This window comes from Prenolepis imparis, unplaced genomic scaffold, assembly GCF_030444845.1.
Source record: "Prenolepis imparis isolate NDT839.2.m4 unplaced genomic scaffold, iyPreImpa1.0 SCAF_5, whole genome shotgun sequence".
NCBI lineage: Eukaryota > Metazoa > Arthropoda > Insecta > Hymenoptera > Formicidae > Prenolepis > Prenolepis imparis.
The window spans coordinates 16,184,224-16,203,108 of record NW_028141163.1 but is presented as its reverse complement, the minus strand read 5'-3'; the positions used below and the strand labels follow the sequence as shown (position 1 = coordinate 16,203,108).

Sequence of the window (18,885 nt, the reverse complement as noted above, 5' to 3'; positions counted from 1 at the left end):
TAGCCGGTTGCACATTTCCAATTAACCAAAACGCAGTGAGAGACGCTTCTTCGCTTTCGCGCACACGCTTACTGGCGACGTAATTTCGCAATTACGTTTATTTTCTGCGCGTAATAATCGCGCATATGTGATCGAGCGGAGTCGTTCGTGGTACACACAATCGTATCCGTGCGTCGTCATTGACTTCGAACCACTCGACGTGTGAAATACACGTGTTTTGTAACACGCATATATACATATATGTATGTATCTATGCCGCTGTGTGACAATATGTTTCATCCCCGGTTACTTTTACCATCAGCTTCTGAGCTTCTGCATCTCGTTTTTTACGCAGCTTCTAACTCGAACTCGTGTCACACCTCGATAGAGATCTTGATTTGTTGAGCTTTTCTTTTCGCGCAGACGATACTTTACCAAAGTAAAGCCCGCTCGCCACGTATATATATCACCGCAAGCCTCTCTATCAAGCTTTCGTGAATCCGTGTTGTTGCCAATCTCTCTCGCATCTCGTCGGTGCCCGCGAAGTCCTTTGTTCTCCGAGCCCAATTGCGCTTTTTATTAATAATTCTCTTGTCGATCTTGCTCTTTTCTCTCTTTTTCTCTTCATCTCTTTCTCTCTCTTTCTCTCTCTCTTTCTCTTTTTCTCTGTCTCTTTCTTATATCCTTCTCTTCATTCTCTTCGTTTTGCTCGAGGAAAAGACTCATGTCTCGCGTTTATCTCGCGAGAACGAACGAAAAGGTTTCACAGGTCGAACAATTTAGCATCGACATTTATCATAGCGCGCGATTCCTGCTCCTTCGCTCTCGCAATAGCTTCAATAGGAAAGCGACAGTGCAAGTTTTCCGATCCGGTACTTTTTTGATCGTTTATTAATGCAGAACGACGGTCTCTCTTTAATCGAGCCGCGCACGGTCCTCGATGCTAGTACAATGGCTGGTCTTTCTGACACGCTCCCAGTAGTAAAAAAAGAAAAAAAAGAAAAAGAAAAAGAAAAAAACAGAGGAAAAGTGCAAAAGAAAGAAAGAAAGAAAGAAAGAACGAACGAAACATTTTGCAGTTATCCAACAACGAAACGTCGTCGTTTGGGAAACGTCGCCGCAAGCTGCGTCATCGGCACAACTTTTACACACTACCACAATTCCAAAACACCCTTCTTTACCGCGCCATCGTCTCCATTCTCCGTTTCTTTGTGAGACGCGACCCTCTCTCGTTTCCCGTCTCGAAAATCCAATTATACAGACGCAACGCGCCTGCTCCTCGAAATTAGTTGAAACCGATCCTGTGTTTGTTGCAGATGGACATGAAGTCTGTCGGGTCGTTCTACTACGAGAACTTTGTAAGTGCAGAATCTAAACACTGAATCATAATTCATACGGCTGTGTGATTCGTTTCTTCACGCGTATCACACCGCTTGTACTCGCAATTAACATACAAATCGATGTAAATGCAAACTCCCGTCTAGTGAAGTCTCTCAAGAGAATTCGAACATTTTTTACAGCGACAAAAAAAAGTGAAAAAGTAATAAAATTTTTTTTCGAGTTATCATTAAATTTGCAAACATCGTAAAACGAAGTATTATCGATATTGCGAGATTACAGCGACTGTTTTTTCATTGCTTTTGTAAAATAACAGTGATGTCGCAATTTTGCAGAGATTTAAATGTATAATTCCGCGCGTGATGTAATTGTTTTGCAAAGAGAATGAAAAAAAGCACTGTAATAGCATATATCGATATATCGACTTATTATATTAATTCGCATTAAGCTCGACTGTCGGACGAAAGGACTCGGCCTTTCGATCGCTTTGAAAAAAAAAAAAAAAAAACGTCAAACCCGACGTCCCCTGCACGCCTGGATCAAGAAAAACTCATGAACACGCAAAAGAGAACAAACAGTAAATAAAATCATATCCCCCGGCCGAAAACGGAGTCGAGGCTTTCACGAAGAAGGAAGCTTCCGCTCGAGCGGCCACGCCGCTCGTATCGTCACCTGTTCTAATCGTAGATGTCTTTTGCAATTATTTTTCCAGGCCTTCCCAGGGATGGTTCCGTATAAACGACCGGCGGCCGACAAGTCCGGCGTGCCGGTCTATCAGCCTACCGGCGCGACGACCTATCAGCAGTTAATGCAGCTACAGCAGCCCTTCGTGCCTGTGTCATGTGAGTACACTGGAACATCACCCCTACCCACCCAAACCTCTAACCAATCGGTCGTGCAACCCCCGAACGTGCAAAGCAACCACCACGCGATGGTGGTGCAATCCTCCTCCTCCTCCTCCTCTCAGGGAGCTGGCGCCACAGTCAATAACTGCGCCGACGCCAACAATGGCGTGCTGATGGATCCCTGCAACAATCCGCCGCCGCCGCCTCCGACCGCTGACAATAACAGTAATAATAGTAACAGTAGTAACAAGCAGTCGGTCACTACTCAGAATCATGATATCGAAAATGCGCGTAACTCTCCCGAATTGAATCATTCGAGTCCGTCATCGCTGCAGCAACAGCAGCAGGTACAGCAACATCAACATCAACAGCAGATCAATCAGCTGGCTCTGCCACCAGCGATGAGTCCGTTGACCTCGATGGCCGGCCTGACCTCGATGCCAGGCGTGAACATGGCCTCGATGGCCTCGATGGTCTCCATGGCGAATATGCCATCGATAACGAACATGAATTCCATGGGCAATTATAACACTGCCTCGAATATGGCGGGTCTAAACATGCTCAACAGTCTCGGGATGGCCTCCGGTTTACCGTCCCATTTCGATCCCGCGACTCTCGCCAAAGAGGTCGCCCAAAAGAATTACGCGAAAGCAATTAAGCTGTCGCAAGCCTCCCAATCTTACGGCATCAGTCCCCTCGCCGCGATCAATTACACCGGCGTCGCTCTGAACAAGCAGAACCTCATGAATCCTGCCGCCGCTGGTCTGCAGGTCACCGCGGCGACTCCCAGACCCGTCATCTCGAGTCTGGCCGGTATCCCGAGCACTCTGACCTCACCGCTGTCGGCCGGTATCCTAGCGTACTCGAGACCGCCGCCCACGGCCACCCCGATTAATCCGTATTCCCTGATCAGGCAGCAGATTCTACCGAATCCCTATGTCCAGGCGTCGATACCCGGTGCCGCGACCATGCAGACCAATCCCTACGTCCAGAATCCGTACGCTGTTCTACCCGGGATGGCCGGTGTACACGGGGTACCGGCCAACGTCGCGGCCGCGGCCGCGGCTGCTGCCGCGGGTGTTCCGCAGATGCCGCAGATAGGCAATCCGGCTACGATAGCGGCGCAGCCGCAGGTAGCGATCCCCGTTAGCTCCGGGGTGATTATGCAGCCGTATAAGAAAATGAAGACGTCGTAAAGATCCTCGATCCGGCTCGGGAGGACTCGTCTCCTCTCACGAGAAAGTACTGTTCCTTTTTTTTCTTCTCTTTAGGCACCTCCCTGGTTCTCTCCCTCGCGTGAACGAGTGTGATCGATTCCGCGATTTAGTCACTACGGATATATATATATATATATAATTGCCGTTTTCGCGGTAGCGCGATATATATTTTTAGATAATTCTAGAATTAAAGAGATCTTTACGATTAGCAAAAGTTGACGCGATGTATCGTAATAATGATTACGTTACACTAAAGTAGAGTTTTGCGGTCGTATCTTGTAGGATAATCTTGGTCGGTGTCAAATTATACGATACTGACTGCATCTAGGTATAATCACCGATATAATAATTACATAAGCAGAAAGTTTGCTTTACAAAAAATTAATGAAATTTACGATTTATCGAAAATTATTATTTCACACTTTTGTTTGCGAAACCAGATGTGGGAATTAGTCCTAGAATGTTATAGCTTTCGCAATAAACTGCATGGCGGAGTTTCAATAAACTCCCCTTTCATTTATTGTTATTCGACTTTTCTAATATTTTTTTTTTTCCTGATAGAGATAAATTTATGTTTTATGTCTTATTCGTATATTTTTTGTGTAATCTTACAAAATATCGATTTGCAATCTATTAAGCTTTAATTTATTCAAAAAGAAGTCGCGTATTTTTGACTCGTATCGATAGTGCAACGAGAAACGTAGTAAGACAAGAAGTGCAGTTCTAAGATTAATCTCCATCATCGGTGCTCGAGAAGCGACGAGAGAAAAATCGGTCAATTGTTCGCGAGAGGGACAGAATATATTTAGCTGAGCGACTGCAAAGCGAGAGAGGTGAGATGCTGATATATATATTATAAAATAAAAGAAACAAGTTCCGAAAATAGATTCATTTTCTAGTCAGACATTGTCGGTAAACAGTGCCTTATCGGCCCGATTCCATTTGGAGCGTTTCGAGCGTACAACCACACGAAAAAGAGAACGGTGAACAGCGCGAGGAAGTGCTTTTTTTTCCCCGCTGCATTAATTACTTGCCCAAATGATTAAGAGAGACGTGACTAATAACGTTCCGATTTTGTTACTGTCGAAGTGAATCTGAAACGACTTGCCGATCAAGACCGCGTTCGAAAGGGGGGCAGTAGAGGCATCGAGCGTGGCCGAAAGAATCACAGATTAAATCAATCGCCTATAATATATATATATATATATATATATATATATATATATATATATATATTATATTTGCTCTTTTTCCTAGAATAACGGCGATAATTTTACGGAAATATATTTGTGTAGAGATAGTAGCTCAGTTTTACTGTTAATTAGCATTATTTTATCGCGGAGAACATTGTTAAAAGTGTTATGTGTCGTTGCGCGTGACTCTGTTTTGTTTTTCTTTTTTTTAAATAAGATAAATTGTAAATAAGTCAATATATATTCGCGTCGTGTAAAAAAAAAAATTCGGCGCCGCAATATTTTTTGTTTCGGAACTACATATAAATTTCTGTGTTATAGTCATTCGTCCAAATTTTAACATGTAACGTCCGCCACAAGGAAGATGAAAAACAACGCTCGGCCTATGTCACGTTATGTGCGATACTTGCCTTTAAGTAGCGTAATGTTAATTAGCGATCGGATTCTTGAAATGATTATTATCGTACGAAGTTAGATTATTTTATTAGATCTTGGTTTGTTCGTTTATGTAATGTAATAATATATATGTTCGAAAATTTTTATTAACTCGTTTATCGCGGAACGAGGTTAAATAATCGCGCAAATCATTTTATCGCATTTTTAGAGCGTCATGTATTGCATAATTTAAAAAAAAGAGTTGTTTTCTTCGTTATCATATAATATCCGAGATATATTTTGGATTATATAGGAGGCTCACATAATGCCGTGATATATATTTGTTAATATTTAAAGAGTTGTTTTAAAATTTTTATTGATTTGAGCTGTATTTTTTTTTCGTTTAGCTTTAAGGATATATTATGCCTATATAATAACATATTTCCTAGAAATATCTTGCACATCGACGAATATAAATCCGACCGGAAGGATTTCCGGCAGGTCCTTAGTTGTCCTATAGTATTCGTATAAAATTTAAGATAGTCGTTTGCTTTAGTTAGCGTATATCTATAATCTTTAGCGTATTAAGCGTGCTCGAACACAACGTACTCTTCTGTCCTGGATGGATTCAATTCGGGGGAGTCTGTTGCACAAAGTGAACTTCGTCAATTCGCGATCTACGAGCTTATGCATTTAGCCGAGAATGAGAGAAGTTGGCGGTGTGTTGATGAGAATAAAAAAGAGAAAAAATAATGAAAACGGCGGATCCGCGAAAAACGCGGATGCATTTACGTGAAATTCAAAGGAGAAAGAGGAGGGAATATAATAAAAACGGTCTAATCTTGCGTGGAGGCGGTGAGACGGGAGGAGAGAAACGTCTCGTTGATCATCCCCCTTCGGGAGGAAAGCGAACATTTACATGGCACATCACATTACACGATCGCGCAAACACCCCAAGACACTCCCACGATATTTAGATGATAGATACTGCGTATATTTTTATTAACTCGCGCGTATATAACGATAAGAGAGAAGAATTTTACGCGGTGCTGACGTTTTTGGCTCTCGCATGCGTCTATATATGAGAAAACGCGAGCACCTGCTTTTCTCTCTCTCTGTCCGCATTCACGTGTCTGCCAGTGATTTGAAAGTTTGTTTAAGTCGATATGCATAGTTAAATACATACGCGTATGTATATATTTAATATACATATATATGTATATTTATATATATACGTACGCATATATACTATATACATATAGATATATATATTGAGTTTGTAAATAATTTTTCTTTATATACAGAAATGAGAAATTGAAAAATATATCTATCATATATATATCAGAGTTACTTGTGTATGTATATTTATATATACACATGTACAGAAAGCACTCGCTGGCACGTATAGCGGAGAATGAACGAAACGGCCGGTCACGTATCGTAATTTTCGCAAACCGGGAAACCGAGCGAACGAATTGTATAACGGTAGGAATTTGTGTACACGAAAACGCGGAAGAACAGAACGAGGTGAGGTATTTCGGTGAAGATCCCGGTACGCGGATGAAATTTAGTCTCGTCGAATTCTCATTCGCTCGCAATTGATATTTATTTTAAATCGTCTAAGAGTCTAATTTTAAATCGGTCGTGACGTGGCGAATTACAGTCGCCAAGAAATTTATCCGGATCTTGCATCTTATATCTCTCCTCGTTTTAAGTTTTGCTCGAGAAAGCACGAAAATTGAAGATGATAGAGAAGAGAGAAATGCATAAATTTTTTCACTCTCTCTTTGGTTCTTCCGCGATATTAGAAACAACTTCTTCCTCAGGGTCATAACGTTATCTATGCAACAAACGCACAAGATTGTAGAACGAAGGTCATCTTACATAATGATTCTAGAGTAGCGATTCTTATAATATACAAACTGCAAAATATATAGATATTAATAATTAATTAGAAGCAAAAAATAAATATTAAATTATGAATAATACACAAAGTTTGAAAAGGTAATAACTTATTATTACAGGCTTGGAATAAAAGTATCTATCTTTCGCCTATTTCTCTGATCTAATCTATACTACAATCTTTTTAATTATAAACGCAAATAAAACGTTGATACAACAAAAAAAATAATATAGTATATTTTTAATAGTTGAGTAATTATTTTATAATATGTTAAATATTTTAAATATCTCTTCCATAGTTTAAATTATCTATCGATAAGACTGAAGTTTATGTGGCTGTTTCTTTTTCAATAAGATCAGCATATTTTAAACACTAATATTTTTATATTTATAATCCACGAATGATTTTACAATTAATACAAGAAACATTTATTTGCTTTAAAGCTAAAGATGCCTCTTCAATGAGGTTTTTTTATGATAAATCAGTGAAAATTACAACATCACTACTCTGGAATCAAATTCGAGAATTCTCAAGGATACCATGGTCTTCCATAACGAAGTTTTGCAAGTACTGTCGAGCAACGGAATTTGTCAAACCGCTCGTCCTGAGATGAAGAAATTGTTTCTAGTCTTACGATAAAAACGCGCGTGCGGATCCTTTGTGATAATATGTAATGTATGACACACCTATACGTACACATGTACACGCACACACTATATTCTCGCATGCGCCTAACATTGGAATAAGACTATTTCAAGCCCTTTCAGTGCCCTTGATTAAACACGATCGATACTTATACGATACCACACGTCATGTCACGGCATCATCGGCACTAAAGGGCTCGAGAAGATGACGATGCGCAAGGTCATCGACGAAGAAAATCTCTTAGCCGGTTCTCGATAAGCCGAGGATTCGGCGATGATGCGCGAAGTTTCGCGTATTTGACTTAATAACGGCTCTATACAAACATACAGGTCCGCCGTTAGTAAAAAAGTCGACGATGATATTAGGCTCGAGCCTGAAAGAAATACCGGACCGACACTTTTAGGGTTCCTCAACTTGATGTCTACAAATTATATACGTACATTATCGAGAGGGTGGCTGATTTTTTTTTATTTCACACCGAAAACTCGGAATATGACGTTCTTGCTCAATGCTCGGGAGATCGATCAGTCATCGGTCGTTGTTGCATCGCGTAAACAAAGTCGTGTTTCCTTAGAACTGTGATTGTTTTGTCTCGCAAGGTCACTGCATACTTCCACATAAGAGGAATGTTCATTATATTTTACTAGAGGAGAGTATTCTTCTAAAGAATATGTATATTAGTATAGCGCGCGCGCATCTTGTACGATGACGATGAACAGAGGCGAGAAACGCGATCCCGTGTTTTCGGTGTGACATCGGCAAAACAGCGGAAGTGCCTTCCCCTTGCACTCTATACACCATTGCACACACACGCGTATACAACAGATGCCTACATTATTTAAACTCGCGAACACAAGAGAGAAGCACTACGATAAAGAAAGAACTTACACGCGCGATATATATGATTATATTTATATATCCTTATTAAAAAAAAAAATTATAATATTAATAATGATTTAAAATAATGAATATATACACGTACGTATATTTGTCGTTGTTGCATGTAAGTTAAACGCGATGCAACGAAAGGAAGAAAAGAGTACATATACTTCGCAAGATAAAGCTGGTTACACGTATACAGAAAATTATTTTGTGAACTATGTGTATATATATATATATATATATATACCTAACATATACACACATGTTCGAGTACATGAGAACTATTACGATGAGAAAGAGAAACATTTTACGAATATAACTATATATACATACATATATATACACACATACACATATACACACATACATATAGTATTTATTATTATGTACTGTACTGTGTCTTTAAAATTCTCTCTTCATTGTACATTATTATACATATATGTATGTAAACATATATATATATATATAATTATATATATATATACACACGCATACCCAGACTTACACATATGTATAATATCGATATATCGAGAGTACATTAACGCACGACCCCGGGAATGTAGATGCAAAAAAATTTGCCGCATCTCCGCAACAACTATTGTATGTACGCGAGTTTTCTGTCCAAAGAAAAAAATTCTTTCCGAAATCACCACCGTGCTGTGTGTACTCGCGTTTATGTGTGTGCGTTTCCGATGCGTTCAGGATTTGACGTCGTCCTCGCGCGAGGCACGATAAAAGGGATGAAACGCGAACAGCTTGCGCCGCCGACTCGAGATAGATGCAGTCGATCTCGCAGTCCCGAATGCGTATTTTTTTGCGCGTGCACGCTCACACGGGGTTTGTCAAGGAGTCAGCCAGTATTTGTAATAATAATGCTTGAGAAATGCATGAATATTTGTTTTATTAATGCTTCTTCTTATTTCATCTCTTTCTATATGATAAAAGAAAAAGAGGAAAGTGAAAAACAGAACTCTTCCCGTGAGACTCTCGCTATATATATATATATAATCTCTTGTAATATTCACATTTATATATATATACATATATTATATATATTGCGCCCATTATATTGCTCACAGTCTTATAGCCTCGCTTTCCTGCTTCCCTTGTTTTTTAATCTCCTCTCATTCGGAATCTGTCCGAACTCGATGCTTATATTGTAACACTTTCATTTTTCCTTTCGGTTAGTCTTTTTTAAAAATTTATTATTATCGTTGTTATCACACGTTGTTCTTCCCTGCTGCGATCGGTGTTCCGTCACCGCCGATCAGTTACACTTATGTTAATTTCGACAATTATTCCCGCTCTTAAAATCGCAAAGTATCCGTATTCACTATCGCGTGCTTTTGGCGGTACTCTTATTAACCACGCGAATTCTGTGATTCTGCAAGATCTCTCTTTCTCTCACCGCCGAAAGCACGCGAAAGAATTACGCCAAGCACGCGAGTCTTTTCTTAAGATCATATAGATGTTAGCCGCTTTTACTATGGCGAACACCGTAAAAAAGAGTGCCGTACGATTCCTCTCTCTGTCTCTCTCTGTCCTTTTCCCGTTTAAATCTCTTCAACATCCTTCAGCCTACCTTCGTTTCCGCCTTCACGGCTTTTCCCGCGCTTTAGTTGCGATATCCTTGAGGCACGGAGATGTATCTGGGTATATTAATGTCTATACCCCGCCCTCCTCTCTCCGATCACATATATATATATACACACACACACATACACACTTACATACACGTCGACCCTTGATCTCTCGATCCTATTATTCTATACAATCGCCACATTAAGCTCCGTTCCTCGGCAAAAGTGGTCGATCGTCATCGAGAAGAAGGTCGGCGCTCTTATCGCGTTTTATCGTACTCTGGCAAGTCGTATATTTCGGATGTAACGTAAGATAAATTTCGAGATGCAGTGCCGGGATAAAGATCTTATTGTTGATTCGGTCGTTGAAATCTCTCTTATGCCGTAAACCTAATAAATTCAAATTAACTTTGCGACATCGTTGTTTTTTTCTTTCTTTTGACGAGACTCGAAATTATTTACGCTACGTTCGTGATACGCGACTTCTAGTATTTTTGAATGATTTGGAATTTTTGATCGAAAAATAGAGATACAAGAATTGTTCGAAATAAAGTTATTATCCCGATATATTGATAATTAAAGCATGTGATGTAATGGACTAGTTTCTCTTATTACGACCTTTTTCAAATATTCTGATATACGTCCCCCACTTCATCATCCTTGCATTCCTTTCGCTTCCTCTCCTCTAGCTTTCTTTGTTACTCATCGCTAAGCCTGCGTAAGATGTGCGTGTGTGCCTAATGAGCTCTTCCATAACGCTTGGCACAAAATAAGCTCCTATTGTAAATATAAAATCTTGATAAAAAAAGGTCGAAGATCATGGTTCCAAAAAAAAAAAAGTGTGATCGCAATCTGCACAATAACAATAAAATTTCATTTCAGAGACACATGTCCACGTGCGATGTTGGAATCGTTGATCTTCGCAGATCGTGCTACGCAAACCGATGCGATAAGCTAAGAGGCGGTAAATGACGTGGGGTTTTATCAAAAATTTATTTTTCGTTCCAAGTTTCCGCGCAACATTTATTACGATTTACGAACCGTGTAATCCTGGTTACTGCCTCGTATCTTATCGCAGCAAAGTTACTTCGCCTAGCTGCTTCTAGTCGCGCCTCGTTTGCCGCTTCCGTCATTCCGTTCGACGAGCAGAGCCATTTCGCAGCACGTAGTAAATCGCAAGTAAATTTCAAGTATTTTCTCTTTTACGTCGTCCTCGACATAATTTCTTTGCGATATTACAAACGTGCATCGTGAATTTTGACTGCGAAAAGGAGAGCCTTGGAAAGATCCAGGAAAGATCCAGCATACTCGATGCAATTTATTTTAGCGTGCAGTATGCGACTGCATATATATGCAATATATATGTATATATATATATATATATATATATATATATTGCGTTGCAAATACACGCAACTGCACGCAAATGCGTAAACGAAGGTTTATGGCTCACGCGCGTACGGAAGCAAATCTATCCGGAAGTGCAGTCCATGACGATTTCAGGATGATTTGTCGTTACACTCCAATTCTCTGGATACAACGAACGATTCGCAAACCCAAATGACGGATTCCAGCGTGATTGGACTCTCTCATTAATGACATTAATGGTCGAACGGCGGCGATCTAATTGTTGCTTTGTTGTTTAAACATTTATTGTATCGACAGAAATTTTCGAGAGAAATTTGCATTTATATTTACTAGAAAGGTTTCCAGTAGTAGTTCTCTACTGTACTGTAATGTGCAAGAACAAAGTTACTTTCTGCGCTCGTGGCTAATAAAAGATTATATGTGCTTCTGTAATATAGCCGTCTCTCCATGATCCTTATCAGATTTGCCATTAATAATATAATCAATATTTTTTATCGCTCTGTCTACCTTCTTCTGTGCTCTAAAGAATTTGAACGCAAAAGCCGACGCTTCCTTGCATACCCGCATACCTGCGCCGATATTTAAAAAAAATCAACATGCAGCACTGTTTCCAATGTAAGTATCGCAGTAGCACTTTATTGTATCGCATATGCAAGCTTTAGCTCCACATCGTCATTTTAATAAGACTTATTCTACTATATACTTAATAGGCTACTTAGAACGTTGGCGCAAAATTACATACTTTGTAGTAAATACAGAGTATATAAGTTCATTTGTGCTTACTTCAGCCTGAGCGTCTCTCCCATACGACATATTCTAGTTGAATAAGTAGCCCCCGATTTGCGTGCTAAAGTGCATTTCCTAGAGACAAATGTGTGAAAATCAAATTTGCGAACGAGAACATTTTAATCTCTGGAAAGATCGCCATAATAACTCAGTGAATACGAGTTTTACGATAAAAATTTCAAGTTTTTTCATCAACGCAATTTTAGCTTCAGAATTGCTGTTACTATATCTCAAGTTTTGGCAAAAGAAAAAAAAAATACTTAATAAAATTTCAATTTATTGACAAAGATGCGATCGGAATAATACATGTAACGTAAGCCCATAATTCCAGAGATTTAAAAAAAGATCAAGACATTTGCTATTTGAAACGAAAGACGCGATTAATTTAATTTTACTCAAAGCAATTTTGATTTACGTGAATATTTTTGGATTCGATACTTCCTGGAAATGCATCAATCGCTCCAAATGGGAAGTCATCTGTACCTACTGCCTGGTCAAACTGTCGCCTCGACAAAACTCGAATATAGACACTTACTAGCGCATGCGAAACACGGTGTAACGTAAAAAAACGCAACGCTTTGATAGAGGAGAATGCACGAGAGAGCGTACTCGTTCGAAGGATTCGCTGTCTGTGCGGCTACCTTCCGCTGATTTTTCGGAAGAGAGCCACAAACTTATTAGAGAGAGATGTGTATACGATCGAATACACTTACTATGCAATGCTCAATACACCTTTTGGTTCGTTTGCAGCGCAAGAAGTGAATGGACGTGCGACTTCTAACGACAGGCTCGAGACGAATGTGTGCCAGCCACTATATTACATATATGTTATTACACGTATATAAAACACACATAGAGATAATACACACATAGACAGATACGCCACTGGTGCATGTTAAAACGCGTTCGTTCATGGTCTCTCTTTCAACTTTCTGTTTCATGCTTGCCCTCGCCTGGATATACCCACCGCACGTCTTTCAACCGAAAATTCACCAACACGCATACCGTTTGATCCACTACCTCGCCGACGCTTTCATCCCCCGATTCTATCCCGATGCGACGTCCTGCGTGGCCTACGTGGCGCCGATCCAATCCCCTAATTGATTCCCGAAACGTTCGACGATTGATCACGATGGTTCCCACCGCCTCATCACATGATCTGATCCCCCGGCCTCATCCCTCGATCGTGTAATTATACGATATCGCGTGGCGATTGTGCGACCAACTCTCTCGCCGCTCGTATACGTCGAAAATCTTGGCGAGAACATTAACAAATTCATATACCGCCACATCATTAATACCATGACGTTAAAAAAACATGTTTGTTGCCACCTAACAATCCGCGAAACAATCTCACGCGCTTCACGTAAACGACGAATGCGTAATAATAACGACGCGAAATATTGTTTGCTGTACGCCACTTAAAACTCGACGCAAAATTGTCAATTATTTTTCTTTTTTTTTTTTTGCGCGCGCGTTTGCTAACCAATCGTGGACGAACTTTGGTGATGGGTTTTGTCGACGCTCTTTTCTATTTTTCTCTCTTTCCTTTCCTCCTCTCTTTTTTCCTGTTTCTCACAATCGTTGAACTTGTTTCCCGTTCGTTGACGGCCACGCCGAATCGTTCGATAAATATTTGGCAAACGAATGAACGAAATAAAACGGCGTACGGATTCGAAACATTGTCGTGCGACTCGAAAACGCGGTGGTTCGCGGTGATAAAAACGAAAAAAAAAAAAAAAAAAATAACGAAATGATAATGCCGGTGAAAAACACGTGACGTATATGCTCGTCGATGGGTGGCGGCGACCTGACACACGTTCCCTGTTCTCCGCTTTATCACGTGCTTCGGCCCGACCGGTTGATTGATTTCTCCCGAAATTTTGTCTCTATATCCGGACGCGGGCTTTTTATCGTGCACATATTTATATATATATATATAATCTCCCAATTTCTTTTTTTTTTTTTTTTTTCGACATATATACACGTATATATATATATTATGTATTATTGATGAATATTCTCTCTCTCTTGAAACGCTGGCTTTGGTATGTGTGCACCGCATTATTTCGACGCCCGTCCATCACCCGCGAACAAAAAAAAAATCAAAATCGAGATCCCATTATCTATCTAAAAATGTACAATAATGTGTGCGAATTACACACAAAACATGCGTATTACACACACATCTACACATACATATTTGTTTTCTACGGGCGATGCAACGTTCCGAAATTCGCATCGCATATCCGTCTGTGAAAACGCGAATTCGAAAAAAAAAAAAAAATAATAAATGAATAAATAAACGCGCGAAAAAAAAAACACTACGACAAGCCGACGATTTACACTTTCGTTTTCCGTAATTTACGCTCTCATTTTTCTCACGGTTTTTTTCACTCGTGTTTCTCGCGCGCGCATTAATCGAAACGACGAACGGCTGCGACTGCAATTTAACCGACGACTCATCATGGTCTCCCTCGTGCGGAGTGTTTAATTAAAAAAAAAAAATAATAATATTAACGAAATGAAATGAACGATGCGCATTAAAAAAAAAAAAACAATTTGAAATCGAACGATAACACAAATTCGATAACAAAACAAAAATTCGATCTCACTGTCGTACATGTACCTGGATGCTCCGAGGACACGCTTCACGCGTGTCTCCTTTGATCTGGTGCCTTCTCCACCGAATTCAACCGACTGCGTGGTAATGAAAATGACCACCAAAAAAAAACTACCGATACTTGAAAAAAAAAAAAAAAAAATACCGTACGAACACTGCCTCGTTTGCTGCATGTGGATCGCCTTAGCAGCCTTAGCCACTGTCGGGGCCCAAATGGTCCCCCAAAACGCTCACTGTGTCGTCTACACAGACAGCTGCGGACAGGTAGACTCATTATTGTAACCAGTTTTTTATCCGGTCTCGAGTTTGCATCACATCGCATGATCGCGTGTCCCTGCTCTGATTCCCTGAAGATCGTGATTCACCGATCGAGCTTCAAGGAACCCTATTTAACCATTTCCTTCATTTTCGCATTGTTTTTTTTATAAAACATTGACGGAATGATGGATTTTATATGCGTGACAATATTTCCTCCGGACGTAAGTGGAACTCATCTAGTGTTAATCGTTAATTTTCCGACTCGATAAATTAGAGAAAAAAAACATATGGCGCTTCGTGATGCAAGCTCGAACTTTAATTGCTGCTAACCTTCGAAGTTAACGAGGGAGAAGGAAAATCGCGGTTGTCGCTCTATGAATAATCTGCTTCTTTTTATTCACGCACCGCTTAGATAGCAGGAAACTTGATGTTTGTTTGATTAGTTTAAAGAGCGAACCCCGTTCCGTAATCCGCATCTCTCGGTAACTTTAGCTAACACGTAGCTTTCGGGGGTATCTCCCTCACGACTGCTCACCGCAACTATAACTGCGAATAACCACTGCCTTTTATCTGGTGTTTGTCTATTATTATACCAGTAATTATTATTATTATGCTATTTCGAAAGCGTTGTCGTCACCTTCGTACCCCGCCCCCTCTGCCCCGTATATACCCACAGGCATACGAGTACTCATGATACACACACGATATGAACACACGGACAAACCTATTCACGAAAAAAAAAGAGATGCACGCTTCTTATACAGTAATTAGTATGATTAGTACTTTTGCAATTAAACGATATTTGCCATGTATCTATATATTATACATAAACATATATATATATATATATTATTATATCTATCATGCCATTGTCTTGAACCGCTTGTCTGATTAACGTTGCGCGTTATTTGTGGATGAGGATATTGTCGGGATGTCTTTTAAACATTTCTTTGTATCCGTGTTACAATTGAATCTAATGCTACCGTCTGAGAGCAACTTTCATCCTTGTACGCTTCAGTATTCTATTTGTTTATTTTTTTCTCTTTCTCTCTCTCTCTTTCTCTCTCTATCTCTATCTTGCAGTGCATCTTACCGCAAGTAACATATACGATATGGACAGCTGTGTCGGGCGTGTATACTGTGCATGCTCATTAATATTACACTTTAACATTAAGAGAACGTATCGAGAGTGCAACCAGAGGGCATGAAATACATTTTAAAACACATCTCGATATAGAAACTCAATATGCGGAAATTATGTGACGCTCTTGTTACACTTCCTTGCTAATCGCACTTTTTCTAAATTGCTTGGCATAATTAGCAGAAATGTCAAACGTCAGTTTTAATCTCGTTTGGAAATGTTGAGAGAAAAGTTTAAAGTACAAAAAAACTACTTTACAAATCAAAGTAAATTTTAATTCTTTGATTCATTAAAAATTAAAATTTCATAAAGAAATAATGTGAATTATTCTAATCGTATAAAATATGTAATAAAATATTGACATGTCAAGAGAAGAAATCTAATATTTTTCATTTTTATAACGTCGAGCATTACGTGTCTTCATGTAGAAGTAATTCGATTAAGTCAATCAGATTAATGAGAGTCTTAGCGAAATTGTTCAATCTCTCTTTCTTTAAAAACGCAGTTGTGATAACTCGTATCCTCTGGTTGATATCGCATGCATTGCGTCAATTTTCACACAAAAATCATAGTATTCATAATATAATTACCGAAACGATTCGTACAACGTGTCATGTGCACGTGAAGGTTTGCCGGATCATATTTTAAATTTAAAAAAAATTCGATAGACTATTTAGATAGTATTTTCATTGGGCAATGACAATGGCGTGATTTTTACGATACGTTTTAATGCGGAAGAACCCGGCTTTCTCGACCAAAAGACATATCGACGTGTAACATTGTTCTTTATATTGATAATAATAAATAACGCGTTTGTAATTTTGCTTTTCAAATTATCATACAGCTGCTGAAAGCTAACACTTTTCTACAGCCAAAGAATCGAAACAAACTGAAGAAATTCGAGTATTAATTTTAATTCAGGGCGAGTGTATCTGCCTCGCGCAAATCTCTCAATCTCTCGAGCGACTTAAGGGTCGAGAAATTCTGTCACGACTTGAAGCAAATATACACACAGCTTTCAATCGCTCGAATCGCTCAATTTCCGCTTACTTGGTCAAAGAACGACACGGAGTGTCTCTTACGCTTGCATTGCTTTCGACGCAATTAACTTACGAGGCACAGAATATAGAATACATGGATATACATACATATATATATAAAGAGAATAAAGAAGCGCGCGCGCGAGCTTTTTTCACGTTTCATGACCGATAATTCGGAAAACCAATCATTTCCACTGACAAAGCTTTCCCCCGCATATGAAAGGACGATCGGATTCAATAATATTCGATCGTCACGCATTGTTCTCTCTATCGAAACACAGTCACTTATCTATAATAATTGGCTAGCTCTGTTGTTATGGTTGCGGAGTCGCAGTTGACATAGTGTTGAACTTATTTGCAGTAGAATATTATTAATTTGACGGCTTATACGACATATATCCCACATCCATATTATACGATATTGCCGATATAACCGCTGACTATCCAGTTCTTCCCCCCTCAACCCCCATCTTTTCGCCACCGCGGCCGTCCCCCTCGTTATTTCGGTTCGCCGGCGTGGATCACCTGAGAGAGGACCATCTTTCCTCTCGTAGCTTTAGTAGTGAGTGAATGTGTGTGTTACGGTCCTGTAATCTACGCATGCGAACCGAAAGCGAACGGTGAGTCGGCTTTTGGCAGCACACTAACGCTTGGGTGATGACACTGTATTATCATCATCAGCTGATACACGGAACCACTCTCGTCATCACCTTCGTCGTAAAATAGAGATTGACGCTTCGACTTTTTTTCTTTTTTTTTTTTAATCACACTTGATACGCGCGTCCGACTTTATACGAGTAACACCTACGATGATCACCCAAGCAAAACGATCCCCCTTCTCCCGGGCCATTATTTGCATGACCAGACTCTGTGTTCGTAGCGAGTTATCTCTTATGCAATTGCAAGAATTGTTTATTATAATATGGTTAATATTATGGTTACATACGTTTATTACTAGCGTTTTAATTATCATTACTGTTGCTATATATTTTTTTATGGCCGTCATTATTCCTATCATCGTTACGTGTCTAAGACTTTTACTTTTTGTTACTGATAACTTTATTATTATTATTGTTATCTCATGATTATTACGATTATGCGGGATAATATTTTTTTTTTGCCGAGATTTTGTCGAGCGATTTTATATGGCGAAGTAAATTACTTATCTTTACGTTTTTTTATATACTTTGCACGCTTTAAAAAAAAAATACATATATAGTGAGCCTATGATATATTTTTACGCGATAATATTTTGTTTCTTTAATTACTTTTTTTTAATTAATTTTTTTCATATATATCTGTCTGGTAGGTTGTTAATGCTTTTGACCTAACGTTTTGCTAACACGAAAACCATACTCTGGAATTTGATGTTTAATCTATTTGCTGCATTTGTCTCTTATATATTTCGGATATACGAATAATTCTTCTAGATACGAGTGTACGTGTGTGTTTCCGTGTGTGTGTACATATAATATGCATACATCTTTTTTTGCCGATGGATAATAAAAGGAACGGATAGTAGCTGCAGTAGATGGGTGGAGTTTCCGCTTCCACTTGGGTTCACTTTATACGTATATATTCTTTCGATTGCCAATGTTCTGCGATTTCGCATTTATGTCTTTTCTCTCTACCCATTCGCCATATGTTAAATGTGAAATTATATTTTCGCGCGCGCGAAAAATATATTACTCGCTTACGCGATTCGGGAGAAG

At 39.3% G+C, this 18,885-nt stretch overlaps 1 protein-coding gene and 1 long non-coding RNA gene across 13 annotated transcripts in view; one reads left to right on the top strand and one right to left on the bottom strand.

Annotated features, from left to right (window-relative positions):
• The window catches only part of LOC145936226 (uncharacterized), a 73,471-nt gene that overhangs the window by 18,166 nt on the left and 36,420 nt on the right, over positions 1–18,885 (bottom strand). The gene's annotated exons all lie outside the window — the stretch shown is intronic.
• LOC145936221 (protein muscleblind) overlaps positions 1–18,885 on the top strand; it is a 382,974-nt gene that overhangs the window by 360,527 nt on the left and 3,562 nt on the right. For 9 of the 12 annotated variants that reach the window (XM_083038188.1, XM_083038194.1, XM_083038192.1 and 6 more), the window contains 2 exons: positions 1,296–1,337; positions 2,030–10,555. In XM_083038188.1, coding sequence (XP_082894314.1) covers positions 1,296–1,337; positions 2,030–3,358 — 1,371 coding nt within the window. In that variant the 3' untranslated portion in view covers positions 3,359–10,555. Of the gene's footprint in view, positions 1–1,295; positions 1,338–2,029; positions 10,556–18,885 lie in introns of those variants that run through there. The other 3 variants (XM_083038193.1, XM_083038191.1, XR_014425345.1) reach the window with 2 other exon arrangements.